This window comes from Falco peregrinus, chromosome 6, assembly GCF_023634155.1.
Source record: "Falco peregrinus isolate bFalPer1 chromosome 6, bFalPer1.pri, whole genome shotgun sequence".
Lineage (NCBI taxonomy): Eukaryota > Metazoa > Chordata > Aves > Falconiformes > Falconidae > Falco > Falco peregrinus.
In genome coordinates this window covers 48,999,488-49,018,775 of record NC_073726.1, presented here as the reverse complement: position 1 = coordinate 49,018,775, position 19,288 = coordinate 48,999,488, and the positions used below count along the sequence as shown (strand labels likewise).

The 19,288-nt window shown below is 45.6% G+C and overlaps 2 protein-coding genes across 2 annotated transcripts in view; one reads left to right on the top strand and one right to left on the bottom strand.

The window, feature by feature from the left end:
• The window catches only part of LOC106112813 (collagen alpha-1(III) chain-like), a 24,492-nt gene extending 11,159 nt beyond the window's left edge, over positions 1–13,333 (bottom strand). Inside the window, exons 1-7 of the mRNA XM_055807704.1 lie at positions 13,072–13,333; positions 12,113–12,202; positions 11,278–11,690; positions 3,707–3,861; positions 2,856–2,898; positions 2,400–2,484; positions 2,187–2,264 (exon numbers count right to left, since the gene is read on the bottom strand). Coding sequence (XP_055663679.1) covers positions 2,440–2,484; positions 2,856–2,898; positions 3,707–3,861; positions 11,278–11,690; positions 12,113–12,202; positions 13,072–13,333 — 1,008 coding nt within the window. The 3' untranslated portion in view covers positions 2,187–2,264; positions 2,400–2,439. The remainder of the gene's footprint in view (positions 1–2,186; positions 2,265–2,399; positions 2,485–2,855; positions 2,899–3,706; positions 3,862–11,277; positions 11,691–12,112; positions 12,203–13,071) is intronic.
• Positions 11,617–19,288, top strand: SOCS2 (suppressor of cytokine signaling 2). The gene is made up of 3 exons (XM_055808553.1): positions 11,617–11,790; positions 13,305–13,585; positions 14,544–19,288. Exons 2-3 carry the CDS (start codon positions 13,441–13,443, stop codon positions 14,990–14,992), a joined length of 594 nt encoding a protein of 197 aa, XP_055664528.1. The 5' UTR covers positions 11,617–11,790; positions 13,305–13,440; the 3' UTR covers positions 14,993–19,288.

The following is a 19,288-nucleotide window of genomic DNA, read 5'->3' as shown; positions in this document are numbered from 1 at the left end:
TATCACAAAGCTCTTCATCACCTAGAGGCACCACAGGAGGTTGGAATGGCCAACAGAACTGAGCAAGTTTGTCAACTACTCTTTCTGAAAAATCAAGTAATAAGTACAAAACCCAGTTGTGCTTATATTCAGCTTTACTGCTTGTCAAGTCTTGGCTCAGAGGCAGTTTACCATTTTTAAATAAGGCCAGTTCTGACTGCTACCAAAGCTTATAATTCCTTGGCAAAAGAATCTCCCTACTAGCAAAATATAAGATATCACAGGAAAAGTTGTATTCTGGAAGAGATGGGTTTTAGCATTTCTTCTGTCAAAACTAATATAGATTTAACTAAGTAGCACATCATTTTAATGAACACTGAAAAGTTACTGTTAAATTAGGCAACTGCATTAAGCCATTATCACACAGAATAAAAATTAACCTAAGTAAACAATTAAAGACCCTCCTGTACAAACATGTATTTCCTACTCACTAATGCTAACAAAACTGAGCTATATAGTTGCATGCAAAGATTAGTGTTTCTTAAAATACTGCTAGTCTTTCTCATTATTCAGATTTATGTTTTATTTGTTTAAACAAATAATAAGCTAAGTAGCATTTTTCTAAAGTCAACATCTGTAGGAATTGCACAGGATCAGAGCTGTGCTGTGGCAGTGATCTTCACCTTCTGCTTTAGTTGAGACACTGAGGATTTCAACTGAATAATAAACTAATGCCAGGGAAAATTTTTCTTTGACCCCTAATTAAGTTAACAATTGGTTGGGATACAGTAGTATAAGCCTACAGGTACCTTCTCATATTTTTTTGTTATTTTGTAGGTTTTAATCCTGACTGGTTTAAGTATGGATTCACTTGTTATTTCTCAAGAATACTTTGTATCTTTGTAAAACTCCCACTCCCCCAGGCCATTTTTCATACTGTTAAAATCCTGGCATTCAGTGATGGGAAAATGGAGGGTGGCAGCAAGTTCCATAAATTTTAGAATTGGATTAAGAAAAAGGATTTCCTATTCAGAGTAGAGGCACAGTGCAAACAAAATTCATCGTAAGTTCATCATAAGCAGAGAAAAGAAAAAATGACAGAAATTCCCTTTCTAGAGCATATATTTGTATGTTCAAATGACTAAAATAAACATGCTGTATGTTAGCTGCATGTGTTACAATTCATTGACTTTATGTGGCCGTATTTGTTGAAGAAAGAGATTTGAAATGAGCCCAAAGAGGCCACTGGTAAGGCTGAAAGGTGGCACAATGGTCTCTGAAGAGAAGAGCAGTGGTGGTCCTGATGGAGAGCAGCTGTGGTTAGTACCTACACAGTGCTTAGCCAGTCCTTATCCAGTCTGAGGGCAAAGCGGTGAATCGCTGGAACTGGGTGAGTGTTTTGCTTCCATATGACCAAGATTTTAACTCATGACTTTGTAGAAATGATACATGAGAAGCCTTAGATTATTTTTTTGAGTGAAGTGTTTATCCTGCAGTCAAAATACCTGTGTCTACACTTTACTTCGGCCAGAGGTGGCCCCCAGCGGCAGACTGATGCTCTGGGTCCCTCTGAGCAGTCCTTACTGCTGCAGGCTGGGGAACAAGCTCAAGCTCCAGCTGCTGATACCCACAAGCCTTTGTTAGTTCCCCCTGTTCCACCTAGCCCTCTTTAAAGCAATGGCTGCACACACCTGCAGTGAGAGTTCACACAAGCACTGCTCTGAAGATCACACCTTGTCTGACTTGACCTTGTGTGCTCTTTTAAACTCAAGCTGATGGTACACCCTCAAACATTACTGCATCCCAAAATGTATAATGTGTACCCTCAGTTTCATGCTAGGAAAGCACCGTTCTCACAGGCTGCAGTATAGTTTCACATAATTTCATATACTTCAAACTGTACAATACACCAAAAAATCAGAATTACATGTTGGGTCTGTAGGGGCACCAGAAAGAATCCAGGGAGTACTGTGGGATGTGGATATAGGAGTCGGAGTCTGCTCTAGAGGGAAGTAGCCCCAGCTAGTGTGGATATGAGCCAAGCCTCTTGGCATCAGGGACTTTATTAGAAAGGCAAGACTGCCCTCTGAAATCAGGTAGTTGGGAACCACATCATTTTTACAGATAACCTGAGCTCAGACTGTTTGGACTACTAAATCTGACTGAGTCTGGTATGGGCTTATTGAGATGAGAAAACAGCAACTCACATGCATGATTACTGTTCCCTAAACAACTCTGTCATCGAGATTGTCCAATCCAGTTCAGAGATGTCCCCGTTGAGACTCCTGTAAAAATAAAACTGTTTTCCTTCTGGATAAACAAAATTAAATATGCAGAAGAAAGTACATTTCTGTAACTTCAAAGAAAATCAGAATTTAGCAACTTCTTCAACAGTCCACATCAGAGTAAATGAACCATACCAAAGATCACTAAATGTCAATATTCTGTAATTCTCAGCCTTCAGAGGATCAAAGAAATCTGAAGAAATGGTTCAAGTTGAGGCATCTGGCAAAATAATGAGGTGAAAGGCTTTCAGATTTTTCTGGAGAAAAAACCAGTAATTGGGACATAATTCTTAAAATCTTCATTTAGGCATTACTAAATGAAAATGCTGTGCTTCCATTTCAGGGCTAGTGAAATGTCAACAAAAGAAAATAGTGGTATAAACCCCAAAGAACTGTTTTTCAGTTACTCTCAGGACATAAGGGATTTATTTATTTAAAAATCTGTGACACGGGCAAATGAGCTGTTCACTTTAAGTAGCTTGCCAGGTGGTTTGGTTTTTTTTCCTTTTCAGCTGTACTCATGATAAGTTAATTTTGCTAAAAATATGCTACCAATTCAGCACAGATTTTTTTAACAGTTCATCTCCTTACCTGGCATATTCTTGCCCCCTTAGAACAGCCCAAGGAACCGATCCTGAAAATGCCCAAGGAGATTAAAAGATAACGCATCAATTGATTGTTGAAGTATAACTATCAGAAGCATAATTGATCAGTCGTTTGGGGATTTTTATTGTTGCTGCATCTTTTCCATCAGCCAGTCCAAAGGGATTTCATAACATCGCACTAGTACCTCTGACTATGTAGGAATTTTGACTAGATTATGAAAGCTCCTAGAAATAATCTATTTTGAAGAGTTAAGTGTATAAATGCAAACTGAATGGAAACAGCTGTTATTTACATTCTCTGAATGCAGGATTACATTCCCTGATAGTTGAGGCGGGGGGGGGGGGGGGGGGGGGGAGGGAAAGACATTGAAAGAACATGAAGAAATTGGAAAAATACAGATCTAGTAGAAATATATGCAATGTTGGGTGGTGTAAATCAGTATAGCCTCACAGGTTTGCCACCACAACAATATACAGCCTGCCTGCCAGAGGACTTGAAGAGCTTCACATGTTTCTTGGGGAAAGGAGGGGTTGCAGGAATGCATGTGCTGAAAACTAAAGCATATGAACAAATTCGTGTTTCAGTCTTTTATGCAATGACTAACAGAGAGCCAGGCATTTTCAGAAATAGTCTCACAGAACAAAGTCCCCATTCACAACAAGATTTTGCTGTGGACTTACGTTAGTTTGAGATTATGTTCTGGAAAAATAACAAAAAGGTCCTGAAAAATGTAGGTAGCGTATTCTAGACCAGTGTGCCTGGACATGAAGGACTGTGCTGGAGGGAAAAGAAAGCACAGTGTGAAAGCTCACCCCTTCAGTGAACCCAGGCTTTACCTTTTTATTAGCCTGGCAGAGGCCCTGCTGCATGTCCCCTGTACGTGTCCCCCTTCGCTTACCCGGAGCAGATCCCCACTGTTACGTGTTCCACTGGGAAGCTCACACTCCCTCCTGCCATGCCAGCTTCTATCAGTAACATCACTGGCAACCACCTAGAGTAAAATAAACAGTAATAGACTGTCCTCAGAAAAGGTTAGGCATGTTTAAAAATGTACGTGAGACGTGGCTGCTAATTTCATTTGGACCAAACCCACTCAGTCAAATCAGCATCAGCAGTAGGAACCTGGGCTGGGGAATTAAAGGTGTGATTGTTTTGCTGGGCTTTCCTTATAAATGGGAAAAGGAACTGATGAAACCAACACAGCTAAAGCTCAAGCATTGCAGAAACATTTGATTCTTGGAGCCTGTAGTGATTCCCCCAGGATTAGCTCTGCTTGACTTGGGATTGCTTTGTACCTGCCAGCACACAAAAACTATCATCATGCAGGCAAACGTGGGACAGAAATTTCATTCTGGATCCATTTTAGATACAGACTCCTGCCTGCTGTTCTGCCTTACGCAAATGAGACATCTGATGGCTAAATGCATCCTCTAGTTCCTTCCCAGAACAGACTGAGCTACAGCAGCAGGTTTTGCAGCTCCCTTCCATCCAGCATGGTGTGGCCTGAAATGCTGGGGAAAAATTCTGCTGTGCCTCAGGCATCTTTCTGGATCAAATGTATTCCCGGAGGGATAATTTATCAGAGAAGTGAGCTCTGAAGAGAATGCTAAAAATAGGGTTAAAATTTTGAAATATGGGGTAATGGCACTGAAAGTCAGGAAAGATGTCTAGCCCAAACTCACACTTTATAAAAGGCTTTGCATATTTTATAATAATTGTGGATATTATTTCCCCTCCCCCATTCATTTACAAGGACAGAGAGATAATAACAAACCAGCAAATCAGAATTTGGTTACACAGAGCCATCTGTTAATTCTGGTGTATGGCAGTAGAGGGCATCTAAGGACTTCAAGTCACATATGGTAAGGGATTAAAATCAGATGGCTGAAGGAGTTACTACTCTCATCCTCAACCATTCACCCCACCCCGTGACAGAATTTGCCACCTCACGACCAAACAGCTCATGAAGCTGCTCCTGAACGACAGCAGTTCCAAGCCACGCTGAAACTGGGGTTGTTCTTAACACACCAGACGGAAAGCTCCAGTTGTTTAGGAGGAGATGCGTGTTAATTCCTCATCCCTGCTGCTGGCAGCACTCTGTCACAGCCAGGGGGAAGGATGCCTCAGGTACAGTATAAGGGGAGACACAACTTCCTCGAGCACTCTATCCAATTTTGCCTACTAGTGTCTGAGCTTTAATTTCCACAAACCTGGCAAATACACTTACAGCAGGGTCAAACAATCCTGGGAATGGACAGGCAGTGCCAAGAAAAGGCGAGCTGTGGACCACTGCTCTTTCCTTAACCAGGAAGAGTAGCCCTGTGGCTGTTTCCTCGGTTGAGCCCCAAAAATGCTAGTCTGTCTGTCAGGTCTGTGTTTCAGTTTATGAACTCCCAACATGCCAGTCAGTTACAGGACAATGCCTTGAGCCTTCCTCACAAAAAAAAAGCGTTAATCATCACAAATAGAGGGGAGGTAGCTGGCAGCTAGCACTGTTTTCTTGTCATCTCTTCAGGTTTGTATGACATCCCACCTCCAGCCTCTATAGTGAAGTGGGGAAAGCAGCCGTGCCTACCTTGAGCCAAAAGAGGCCAACATGTCGTCGGGGAGGGAGGTTAAGGCCATTACCTGACACTTAACACTTAACGCACTAATTTGAAAAATTTATTTGATCCAAGCAGCATATAAACATACCATGGGCAGCAGATTTTCAATTCACTGCAAGCAGTTTAAAATTATATAAACACATTAGTACATGTCGATTATCCTGTTACTGAAACTCCTAAATACAGCAACACGTCAGGCCTTCTGCTGAAGTCTATTATAGCCTTAGTCTGAAATTTAGAAGTGGCTCATGCCAGGAAAAGGTTCTACAACTCATTTAATGATTCACTGTACTCCTGAAATGATATTCATCTGTCTGCTTTCCATGGCAGCACTTCCAATCATAAACACTTAATTGTAGGAATTCATCCCCAAGGCCAAATAGCTCTGGGTGAATTAAACCATCTTTAATGTAGGAACTAGAACAGTGATTTAAAATCGATCTTTCTGATGGGAGACCATATATTCAGAAACATAACCCAGTTTCTTCTTTGTTTTACTTTGCACTCAAAATTCCCTCCTTTGGAGACAGCCACTGCATCACCTGTTTTAATTTTCCTTACTAGTTTCAGAACTGACTCATTGCCAACAAAGGAACTTTAATTACTTATGGATTGGCAGAGCACAGGAGAGCTGCCTGCATGCTGTCTGTCAGGAAAACTTTTTTCACAGACATTACTTGCTCTCTTTGGGAAGTAGGACTCGCAACTGGCAAGAAAACATCTCAAGCCTCCTCAAGCATAAAAGGCTTGTTTTTTCTGGCAGCATCTAGGACGAGAATGCAAGATTTCACAGTGCTTTCAGCTGTGCTATCTTTAGGATTTTTCTAAAACAAAAACAAGAGTGTAATTTCCCAAAAATCCAGAACTTCAAAGAGCATGGTTCTGAACATGTGTATGTAGAGATGTATGTGTATATATACACCTATACGCACTTTCTCAGCCAAAAAAACAAGATAAACAAGTATTACAGTCATGGCATCTCATACTACAATCTGAAAACTGAAATCCATAGCAAATATTCTCCTAGTAGTTCAAAATGACTGCTATCAAAATGGTTCTTTTTTTTCTATCATGTTCATAAAAAGCAAATGTGATAGGGAAGAAAATGCTGTCAAAGCATGTATATTTACAAATTGTCCTCAGGTAACTTTCAGCAGTATTTAGCTAGTTCTAGTCAGAGTGAAATTGGATAATTCACAAAATAATAAAGTGACAGACCAAATTTCTGCTGTTTATAAAGGAGCCTAACATAGCATAAGGTGAAAACTGCTGGATAAATTATCTTTATATATATATATATATATACTTAGTACCCTGTGTCACCACATTCCACTTTTCCTTAACAAGTCCAGCCAAATTATTTTTATGTTTTGTTTTTACTGTAAGTTGTAAATGGTAAATTAGAGACACTATAAAAGCACTACATTTAATATTTTTAATTAAAGATCCTAAGTATGTCTAGATAACCTCTTATTCAATGCAGTTGAGGCCTTTAGATGCTACCGTAAGTTTCAATAGTATAAAGCACATATGAGATGAAAGAAGGATTTTAATACCACCTTTTTATGGTCAGAGTTACATGCTTGTTGGTGATTATCTGTCTACCTATCCACTGAATTAAAGGAAACGATCCTTCTTTTTCTCAGCTGTCGTGGAAAGAAAAAATCTGGGTGCTATTTCAAAGTACTGCTCTCTTTAGTACCATCTCTTGATGGTTTGCTTTTAAATTACAAGTGCTGGTTTTCTTTCAGAACACCACTGATTTACAGAAATTATTCACTGTATTTTTTATTATTCTCCTTTACTAAGTGTCTATTTTCAAGAAAGATAAAGCATTCACATCTGAATAGTAAAAATGGCAGGAAATAAGGTGGCAGCTGGTTAAGAGTAAAATTGTTTGGTATACACCATAATTTATTTCATCAAAACATTCTGTTCCTTGGGGCAGCTGGAAAGAGCAAAGTGATCCCATTTATGAAAATACTTGTTTTCTCTCTGCTATATTTATGATGTTTTAGGAACTCTGTGAAATAAGCAAACCTTCCTCCTGACTGCTGAGTGCGAAATTCTCTCAGGTCTCACACTGGGGACCTTGTTCGTGGTGTGGAGCTACAATTGTTCTCATTTGCTTGAGATAAAAGCTCAATATTCATATTTCTCTGCTTGAGAACCAGACATGCTGCCTGACCACTATAATCACAGGACAGGGAGGAACCATGGCAGTTATACACTGTTGTTTAGATCAGCTCAGGTAAACATTTGTCAAAATATGGTCAATAAATAAGACGTATGTGATAAGCAATAGCTGGCCTTTTAACTAACACAGATTTTATCTGACCAAAATGGTATGTCATGGATAATGGATATTCTGTGCTGCATCTTCAGGAAGGAAGGAAGCAGAGAGCAAGGAGAGGCCCCTTGTATTCTTCCAGGTTCTAAATCTAGCTAAATAAATCAGTAAACCTTTTCAGCAAATCAGACCAAATCTAGCAAAATCAGCTGGGCCAAAAATGCATCATTCCCTACTCCGCTCACATTATATTATATAAATAAACCAGCATGCTAACTCTCTAGTAAATTTGGCATACTTTTCAGGAATAAAGTGAAAATAATTTCTAGCAACAGGCACTTCCCATGAGTGTAAAAACATTGTTGCCTCCATCCTTGGTCATGAAAAGGATTTTTGCCTGAAGGAAAAATAAAAATTAAATGCACTTGTCCCTCTCCTTCTCTTTTTGAGCATATACATTTGAAATCAAGACAGAAATGTAATATATTCTGCTTCTGATTTTCAAGAACTCTTAAATGTTCATGTTTTCACTACTAATATAAAGCTCTATTAAAAATATCTATTACATGGATGATATACTGCCCAAACTAAACCATTCATGCCCAGCAGAAAGTATCTGGAAAAGAAATCAGAGATTCCTTAAGTCTGTGCCTTTCATCTCCATTCAGATAATACACCTCTAAAACTGGCTCACAAACATTCCTAACTGTATACATCCAGGCAGTATCTGTCCTAGAATCGCTACCCCAAAACATAAAGACTAAAAATAAATAAAGCACTTGGTTTGAACTGCACTTAGAGATGTTTAATCCCCATTTGTATAAACTAGGTTTCTGTTCATATTAATGGCTCTGTTTAGAAGAATTATTGTTTGTTACATGACAAATTAAAAGACCTCATTTTGTTTACATGATGGAAAGCTAAGTTTTCAATGTCTGCTGCTGCTTTTCTCTTTCTCCATTTCACATCTCCTACTCCATTATAGTTTTTTATACAGTAAAACACTTCAGGCAGACCAAGCATGTATTAAACATCCCAATGCCAAAGAAGCTAAAAAGTAGCTTAGTTTCATGCACCACATGTGGCCCATAATCCCAAAAGTAATTTAATTTAATCACCTTTTCTTACCCTTAAAAATTGTATTTTTTTCTCCCCTGTTACTGTGTGAAAGGCTCACGCAGACAGGAGAGAAAACCAGCTAACTAACATTGCTGAAAGAAACTAAAATACTAACTTACTCCACCGAGCCCATAGTACTTAGGGAAGTCTCATACCACAGAATAAAGGTAACTGTGAACCAAAGTACTCTTATGAGGTGCCAAAAGTGTCATTTACAAATCGATTTGCAGTTTTTAAGTTTTAAATTCATTACTCTTGTAAATTTATCAGATCTTTAGTACTATTCTTAAAAGACATTAAATTCTCATGAAAAAAAAATACAACAGAACTCTGTTTAGGAAAGATCCTGCTGATACACTACCTATGTAATTTTTATGCTACCTTTTTCATTACAATATCTGAAGTTTTAAGTAACAAATATGTATTACATTCTTCTGTTCTTGTTTCTCATTCACCACATAAATCATGGTCTTCCTCTCTCTGCCTTTATAGCAGCCAGCTGTGGTTTTAGAAACAAATTATTATGACTTCAAGTGACGAATAAACAGCAGAAGCAAAGGAAGTCTTGCGATACTATCCACATAAAAATGCCATTAATAAATAACGGGAAAAGAACTACAGCAAAGCTGTAAAAAAGCAGCTTTGCATGTAGACAACATGCATTCCATTTCTCCAAGACGATTTAGTGAACTTTAAAGGAATATCCCCAATTTCAACTCTATTATAGCAAAATAAGATTTTTGAGCAAAAGCTCTGTGACTGCATATACATATATGGAATTATTTAGTTAAAAAATATGTCTGTATTCTTTGTTGTTGTTGTTCTTCTGAATATAATGAAACTAGGGCAATTCTGAAAAAGTAAGATTTTATGCAAGATCTCACATCATTAGTAGCGGAACAGTAAACTAAATTTCAAAGTACACGGACATGTTCTTTCCCCTCCTCACATCTATCCAACTAAAAGTCAGTGAGGATTCCACAAATCACTGGAGGCTAGATCTGAGGCTATCCGAACTGCACTGACGAAAACATGAACAAGAATGACCTTCAAGACCTAAATTGTTCTAAACTATTTCTGAGAATGCTTAAGAAAGACCATGTTTTCTCTTCAGACCTCATTTTAAATCTGCAGGGCTGTCAGTGACTAAACCCACCTTTTTTTCATAAACTGAATAAATTAAATTAAAAAGCACCCAGGCATTACAAACAGATGAAACCATACTGACCAATTCACTTAATTTTTTTTTCTCAAATGAATCTGCTAATTACTAAATACAGCACTTATTTTTTAAGAGAGCTATTAATTCTAATACTCTTCACTCATCCCCTTACGTTTAAAAATTGTAATATCTATTACAAAAGCCTTCAGGAACTGTCTTCCACGGTCCCTTTTTTTCTTTATAAAGAAATCCTGAATTTCAGAAGTTTCTGGGGAGTGCTACCCAAGGCAAGAGTGTCCCTGCGGGAGCGTTCTCCGTGCTGGGGAGCTGGCACACCGGTGCTGCCCCGCTCCCTCAGCCAGACTGTCCAGCCTAATACAGGCTAATTTTTCTCTTTGATAATAAACACACACACACACACCCCCACACCCGATTTTTAAAGCTATTATTTTGTATTATTATTTTATGTTATTTTTTCCTGAGGACTTGAAAAAGACATCTCTTAATCCTTCTCCCGTCAAAGCCGAAAAATACTCTCTCCCAAGCACCGCCGTGCAATTTGCAGGGAGCCCTGACCTGCAGCCAGGGACAGGGGTGAGACCAATACGTCTACTTTTGCTTTGTTTCCCCTCCTTTTTTTCCTTTTTTTTTTTGTCTTTCTAAAGTCGGCTCGAGGCCGCCGGGGCAGCGGCGAAAGGTGGCTGGATACCGAGCAGCACCCGCGGTGCAATCAATCATCTTCACGCCAAAAAACAGCTTTGGGTTTATTACATAAAAAAGAAATAATAATAAAAAAAAAAATCGCAGGGGGGGCGGGGGGCGGGGGGGGGGGGGGGGGGGAGAAGCGGCGCGCGCATCGGCTGTAATGGCTGTTTGTAGCAACGAGGTATTTAGCGCCGGAGGGTGAAGGGGGGTGGAGAGCAGGGTGCGGTGTCCCAGGAGCTTCGGCCGCCGCAAGTCCCTGGCATGGAGCTCCTGGCACGGGCCCCTGACGCGCTCCCGGCCCCGAGGGCGGGCCCCGCCGCCGCGCTCAGGTGCCCGCGGCTGCTGGCGCCGGGCAGGCCGGGCACCCCTCGCCCGCACGCCGCCGCCCCGCAGGGGGAGGGTGCCGCGCTCCGCGCCCGCCCAGTTACCTCGAGAGGTGCCGCGCACGCGGGCGGCTGCTGGAGCCCGCCGGCGGGCTTCAACGGCCGCTCGCGCGCCCGTGCCTCAGCAGCCCCGGCCACTGACCTGCTCGCCGCGCGTCTCCCGCGGCTCCGCGGGTGGAAGGGGGGGGGCGCAGGGAGGGGTCAGGCCACCGCTGCCCCGGCGTGACAGGGGCGGTGGCTCGGTGCGGCGGCTCCGGCTGGCCGCGATCGCGGCGGAGGCGCCGGAGCGGGTCCTGTCACATGATGCGGTTCCTGGAAAGTTCCTGGAAAGCAGCCTTTGTATGTAGCCACCCCGGGAGGGGGGAGCGGCGGGGGCAGGATGCCCTCGCCTCGCAATCAAAGGCGAACAGACCGCCCGCGCCGGGGAGAGGGGGGGAGCTAAGGGTGTTGTTTCCCCAGGAGCACCGTCCTCCTCCGGCAGCGGCAGCCTGTCTGTCTGCCCGAGCGCAGCCCCGCCGCCTCTCTCCGGCGGCGGGTGCTGTACCGCGCCGGCCCCTCAGCGCCGCCGGCAGCGAAAACCTGACCGCCCCACCTCCAGGCGGCGGCGGCGGCAGCGGCGGCCCCAGCGGCCCCAGCCCCGTCCCGCGGAGCCCGGGTGAGTTCTGCCATCGTCCCCCTCCCTGCGCCCGGCGTCCTGCCGCTTCTCGAGAGTAGGGAGCGCAGGGAGCGTGCCGCTCGGCTCCCGGGACGGAGCCGCCGACAGGCGGGCTGAAGGCTCCCCCGAAGCCGGAGGCAGGCTGCTGCCGTGCCCCTCTTCTCTGCCGGGGGACGCCCCGCTGCAGCTGGCTGCCACCGCCTGGCAAACTCTCCGTCTCCGCCAAACTCCCGCGGGCGGCGGCGCTCCGCGGCCAGGCGCTCCCGGCGCTTCCCCTTCACAAGGGGTCGCGCCCGGGCAGCCCCGGCAAGGCTGCGCTCACCTGCGCTCGGGGCTTTGCGGCCGGCGGCCCCGCAGCCGCTCCGGCGACAGGCGCACCTGTGCCCGGTCCCCGAGCCGGCGGCCGGAGGTCCTGTGCGGGGGAGAAGGGGATGGGGATGGGCTTTGCCGGGAGGTTGCCGCGTGTGTGCCTGCGCACGTAGCGATAGAAACCCGGCAGAGCAACCTATCAGCTGCCTCTAGAGTTTAATTCGGAAAAGTTTCTGAGCTCCGGCGTGGAACTTGTGACGGGAGGAGCCACCTCGGCGTAACCCCTCACCTGGCGGCTGCCGCGCACCTGGAGGCAGAGACTGCCCGGTTCGGGAGCGCCGGCGGGGGTCCCGCTCTTTCCCGTGAGCCCCTCCCCGCCCCCGGCCAAGCCTGCTGGGCTCCCCCTCGCTGGCGCTGCCCGGCTTCACGTCGTTCCCGGAGCGAGAGGCTCTTGTTGCCCCTCCCGTTCGCTTCAGCCGAGCAGAAAGATAATTTTTTTTTCATAGTACCGGCATTCAGTGGAACGTGCAAAGCACGCTACCTGCCCCGCGCCAAATACATCGCGTCCTGCACCGCGCTGCCCCTTCCCGTACCCAGGCGGCCAGCGAGTCCCGGGAGCCAGCGCTGCCCGCGCACCCGCCCCGCAGGCACGCCGCAGCCCGGGAGAGGCTCGCTCGCAGCCCCCCAGCCCGGCAGCGCGGCCCACGCCGGGCTCCCGTTCCTAGAGACATGACTTGGCGCATGACCTCAGTGAAAGGCGTACCGTACCGTTCCTGCGCACCGCAGCGTGCAACCCGGGCAGCGCCGGTGCTCCTTGGCTAGCCCTCCCCACTCGTACCTTTACGTGCTCGGCTCTCCCCCACGACCTCCTTCCTCCTCAGCCGACCCCCTGGCGCTGCGGACCGGGCTCGCCTACCCCGGCCGAGAGAGCGGCGCATCAGCGGGTTCGCCCTTGCAGTAAAGCGAGACCACCTTGGCGGGCCGGCGCCTCCCGCCTCGTCCCCGGCGGAGGGGAGCCGGGGGCAGGCTGGGCGGCGGGCGGAGGAGATGTCCCTCCCCCGCTCCGCCGGGAGGTGATCTCTCGCCTCGGGTCCCTCCTCTGGATGCTGGGAAGTTCCGAACCGGGAGCGCCAGAAACGCACGGGCGGCGTCGGGAGCGCCTCTCGCGGGGCTGGCCGCTAACCACGCTCTCTCTCCGCTCGCAGGCGGCGCCCGGGCCGGGGGCCGGGGCCATGCACTCGGTGCGGCGCTGAGCACTGCGGCGGCGAAGCGGAGCCTTCTCCTCGCCGGCGGTCCCCGACCTGCGTGCGAGCGGGGCCGCGCCGGCCGCCGCCGCCCCCCATGACCCTGCGCTCCGCCGGGTCCCTGGAGAGTGCGGAGGGCTCCCGGGCGGGCTGGCGGCACCCCGGTGCGGCGGCGCCTGCTGCCGAGGAGTCCCGTGGGGCGGCGCAGCTGGCCGCGGCTATGGAGGAACTGCGGCGGGCAGGTAAGGCCGGCCGGCCGGCCGGGAAGAGAGGAGCGCCCGGGGCGGCGGCGCTCGCCGGGGTGCCCGGCTCGCCGCCGCCCTTCGCGCCGCGGTCCCGGGGGAGGCGGAGCGGCGCGGCAGGGAGCCCCGCCGGGCCGAGAGGGAAAGCGGGCGGAGGGCAACGCTTGTCGCGGCCCCGCGGTGGCGAGGGGCGGCGGCGGCTCCGACCTTCCGAGGGCTGCGGCGGCCGAAGCGAAAGCGCCGCCAGCAGCAGCGCCGCGCCCCGGCGGCAGCCCGGGATCGCGGGCCGGGCGCTGCCGCCGGCCGGGGCGGCCGCAGCTTTGGGAGCGGGCGGCGGCGCCGCCGCATCCCCTCGGCCCCGCATACCTGCGCTCCCCTCGCCGACGTGGTGGCGGCTCGCCCGGCCCCGCAAGGCGCGGGGCTTGGCCGCGGGCGTAGAGAAGGGCATTTGTCTGCATCGCCTCCCCGTTACGAACGCAGCCGCACGGCCGAAGTTTTTTTTTTTTACCCCTCTCTGCTTCCGATTGCTAGGCAAAGCTCATTTCAACAACAGCCTACCTAGAGTTACCGAAAGCGGGCTTTTTGCGGGCTGCCAGCGTGCGTCCGCAGCGCTCGCCCCGGGTGTGCGTAGCGCGGAGCCACGGGACGCGTCCCTGCCGCCGTCGGGGCGGCCCGTGAGGTCGGCGGCTCCGGCGTTAGCCTCGCAGGACGCTGCAGGAAGGTTTGTGCGTGTGGATGTATAGGTACGAAAGTAAGCAGTGACCTGGAAGGCTCTGTCAAAACGAGACACATTGTAAAGCAAATTAATTTAAATAGCAAATTAAAATTTACAATGCCTGCAGGACTTCAGCTTTCAAACAACAAAGGAAATGGGTTATTACAAGTGTAGCAGCCAAAGACCAGCTTTTTAAACTAACAAACAGGAATAAACAAACCCCTTCTTTCTCTCTTTTAACAGGATGGTACTGGGGCAACATGACTGTTGCTGAAGCCAAAGAGAGATTACAGGATGCCCCCGAAGGGACCTTCTTGGTTAGGGATAGCTCACATTCAGAGTATCTACTGACTATTTCGGTAAAAACATCAGCGGGACCGACCAATTTGCGTATAGAATATCAAGATGGCAAGTTTAGACTGGACTCTATCACTTGTGTCAGATCTAGACTTAAACAGTTCAACAGCGTTGTGCATTTGATTGAGTACTATGTTCTTATGTGTAAGGACAGAACCGAAACACCTTCTAATGGAACAGTTCATCTTTACTTGAACAAACCCCTCTATACATCTGCTCCATCTCTGCAACATCGCTGCAGAATAACTATAAACAAATGTACAAATCAGATCTGGGAGCTGCCATTACCAACGAGACTAAAAGAGTACTTGAAAGAGTACCAATACCAGGTATAAATATCTTTTCTAAATGCCTCTAATGTAGAGTAACTTTTAAATGCAGTTCTTAAAATCAGCCAAAGACTGAGCAATCAGTTGTACAACTCAGCATGGAATTCACTGTCAAAACAGTGGCAGTTCTGGGGGAAAGGTTTTTATTTCAGATGCCACAAAGGGAGACTTTATGTAGAATAATCCCAGCTTGCATCCTCGGGGGTTCAACAAGGTAGCGTGCTATTCTTGCTAGGAGAGAGAAGCCAGGAATCTGTCCAGATTGTGTTGCTTTGTCAATGGCATGAAATACTGCACTATCAAATGCTAACTGAAAAAGTGGGACCGGGAGAGACTGCAGAAGTGGTCAGAGACCTATGAGAGTGCATAAGTATCTCAGTTGTCTGATTCCAAAATTAATTTGGTGCTGGTGTTCATATAATACTGAAAGCTTAACTGGATCACACTGTGATAACCTTGCCAAAGTTATGCAACTAATCAAATCCAGTCAAAAAAGTGATCATGTATTCAGTTTTTATTGAACTATAATTCTTGTGCTTTTCTGCAAGTAAAGGAGTACTGTAAGTCATCAGTTTAAAACACTGTTTTTCAAAATTCTCTAAAAGCTGACCTTCAGGAGAAATGCACATCTTTCGCAGGAACCCAGTATGTTGCTGATTATACCAGATTGGTATCCCAGAATCTTTAACATGTTAACATCTTCCCAGTGGTGATATATCCATGTTATTACTATTAAGCCTTTTTTGGTTGAGGCTTTAGGATGCTGCAGACTTGCAGTTGCTCAGTTCCAATGTCAGAACATGGATATCAGCAGTTACAGCTGTCTTCTACAGTGTAGAATGTTCTTTTCAGCTTGTTTCCCAAAATATGGGGAAATATGATGGGGGGGTTTATGGGGTTGGAGGGGATTGGGTGGGGGTTTTTCCTTTTTTTTCCTTTTTCTTCTAGTTCACCATTGTAGCTATCAGGCTATTATTCAATAAAGTAAATCAAATTGCACAATAATCTCCCAATCTTTGTATGTATGGATTTGCTGCTATTCAGGAAACCGATCTTACGAACCTATATTGTTTCCCAGCTAATACTCAAATAAATGTGCATGAACCGGTGAGGATGAATACCACTGCTTTGCCTTGTGCTGCTGCTCAAAGGTATAGCTGGATTATGTACAGATTAGTGGCTTAGAGGCTGCTGAATTCCTGTAGTTAGGTATTAATTAGCACACAACATTGCTTTTTCTGTTACAGCAGTCCTCCAAATGGCAAGAAGGGACTAAGACCCTCAGTACCTGTTCCTCAGTTTAAACGTAAAGTATTTCAAAGAAGAAATATCCAGGATGAGAGTAATAGGAGAGCAGTAAAGAGAGAAACAAGGACATATATTCATCCTCGGTCAACAATTTCATAGTTTTAACTCTTTCCCTCGCTTACTTTTTAATTAAAGCAAATTGACCTGTGTTTGAACAAGGAAGGCTGTCAAGACTTGCTGTAATCTAGCCCTGCCCAGGCTGAAATGGAAACAACATAAAATAATCTTTGTTTTCCTTGTGACTTAACTGCTCTGTAGTACTGTCAAGATGCTCTGTCCTTTCTCATAAGCTCTAGGGCACTGGCTGTCTTACTCTGTTGCACCTGAAGTCCCAGTGTTACGCACTCAGTTTTGTCATTCACTTGTCCCTTGACACAAGGGACACACCAAGAACTCGAGGCAGAGGGAATGGTCCCTTGGTATGGCAAATACTTGGTGTGTTGTTCTCTCCGTGGAAAAGCTGGCTTTTGTTCCTCCTCCTCCACAGTTTCAATTCTCTTTCCCTGTTTTTAATACAAACTTTAGTATAGAAATGGGGGGAGTTTTCTCCTGAAAAACAAAACAAAAGCCTTTGTTATGTAACATTCACCCCACCCCCACCCACCTCCTCCCCACGCTCTGCCAAAATGTAGCAGATCGTTGGAAGTTTTTCACAGAACACCGTGACCACCCTCGGGTTTCCATCCCAGAACAGCTCTTGTAGTCCAGGTATGTATCATAATCACACGGTTCTTCTGTCTTGCTAGGATCTGCCACCCTGACGCTGCGGAGCTTTTCCCGTGAACAGTGCCTGTGAAACAACTGTATTCCCGGGAACACTTTTTGTTCTGATGAATCTGTTTTCTTACAGTTCTTCAGTCTACCTCTACCTTGAGATGAGATAGCTGCTATACGGAATAACTTGTTACAGTAAGAAACCCTCTAAGCTGCTGCGACGTTAACCTTCTACTACTGGGCATTTTTAGCCAAGGTGATACTTCGCTGTGATAAGCTTGGGGTCTCAGCGGTGAACGTGTTATACTAAGGTCCTTTAAAATAATTTCCCTCCAGCTAGCCCCTGGCCTGGGGATTTAAAATCATGAATACCAATGCTGGAACAAGCAGATTGAGAAGAGCTTTGAGCTGCAATGAGACAGTCGTGTTGTACGTGTAAGAAATGATTCATGGCTCGTTGCTGGCAGCCTGCTGTAAGTGGTGACAGGCCAGGTACACCCCACGGCAGAACCAGGCTCTAAGGAACAACATGCGGCAGATGCAGGGCAGCTCACCGGGCTTCTTGTTCGCAGTTCTCCAAAGCACAAGGACAAACGGCAGCCTGAAGACAAGGAGTGCTAGCAAAGTGAAAGGTGTTGATTCTTGCAAATAATCAAGAGTAGTTACTGTGATGTGGAATCAAGTCAGCAAACCCTGAGATGATATTATTATACTGACTTATACTTCGTATCATTTGTATTAGTTACTGTGAGGGGAAGTAGGGTCTGTAGCTATGGTGTGCTGGAAGTAGTGAACAATATTTTGAACAGACTGGAGGGGGAACTAGTCCTCTTCGTATGAAAGCATAGTTCTTGTCCTCATTAGGATGCCAGCCCTAGGGTTGATGCATTGCACCAGTAAAACTAAACCACACTATAGCTCGCTGAAAGCTCAGCTTCATTCTAACGCGGCACAGAGGAATGACTTGTTCTGGTACAAAAAAATCTAAGGATAGTGCACGATTAGATTACAGTGGTGTAAAAATCTTGCACGTAGACCTTGTGAATTTTCAGGCACAATCATGTTGTCCAAACATTTTTAAAATGTTCCAGCATTCCAGTGCTGTTTTTTTTTTTTGTTGGTGGTTTTTTTTTTCTTTTAACTTTATGGATGTTGTGGCTTGTTGGCAGACTAGTTTTAAATTGCTGGCCCTTCAGAGTCCAAAAATTGCTTCTAACTGATACATGTCATCTTGAGTTGCTAGTAGAGAGTGTCCAGTAAAGCCCGTTTCACAGTTTCAATGCCCGTGAGTCAATCAAAAATCATGATAAGGACTTTAATCCTAAGCCTTTTTTTTTTTACCCCACGTGTTGGTTTGGCTTTTCATTTTTGAGTCTTGAGGTATCACATTTTCTAGCTTATACCTGCAATGTTAGTTGCTGAAAACCTCTTCATTTTAATTAAAGGAAAGCTGAGAACCCAACAACCCTAGAAGGTGATGCTTGGGAAAAAAAAAACCAACACCTGAAACTGCAAGATGAATGATGAAAATTAAATTGGTGATTGTATTTAGTTTAGGACTAAACCTAGAAGAAGTGTGAACTATGGCTCCATTTTAGTTGTATGGCTATTTCTGTGCTGCTAGCATTATCACCAGAGACAGAAAATGGTTCAAGTACAAGACGGGTAGGTAGAGTGGGAATGTAACCACGCAGCTGTGCCCCATGCATTAGAAGTAATTTTATTTTAATCTGATATCATCAGTATTGTCCTAATTATATTTTATGTAACTGCATTCTAGATAAACAATATGTAATTATAAGTGAGAAGGGAAAATTGTTCACTAGAATATGGTATCTGTGTATCTTAAAACAATCCAGAACTTACTCCTCACTAAAAATTGTGGAGCTTTAGAATCTGAGATGTTACTAAGTCTCATCACCTTAAGAAAACAGAATCTACATACGATAGGAAGAACGGGGTTCTGTAGCTGCATGAATTCCTATATCTTATCCACCTCTTGTGTCTCAGCAAAGTGTTCCTGTAGGTAAACTACCTTGTTAAAGTTCGTAGAAAAACTTTACTTACCTACATGTTCTATTCAAGAGCTTTTTCTTGTATTCCTGAAAAAATTCCTGTGGGTTTTTTTTCCTTTGGCTTAAGATCTAGCAGAAACTAAGTCCAGTGGTGTCAGGGTTTTGTTCTTCTTAAGCCAAAACACGTGATGGAAATGGGAAGACATACCTTTAGATGTGGGTGTCGTGTCTAAGAGTCTTTTAAAATAAAGTAAAATAAAACTTC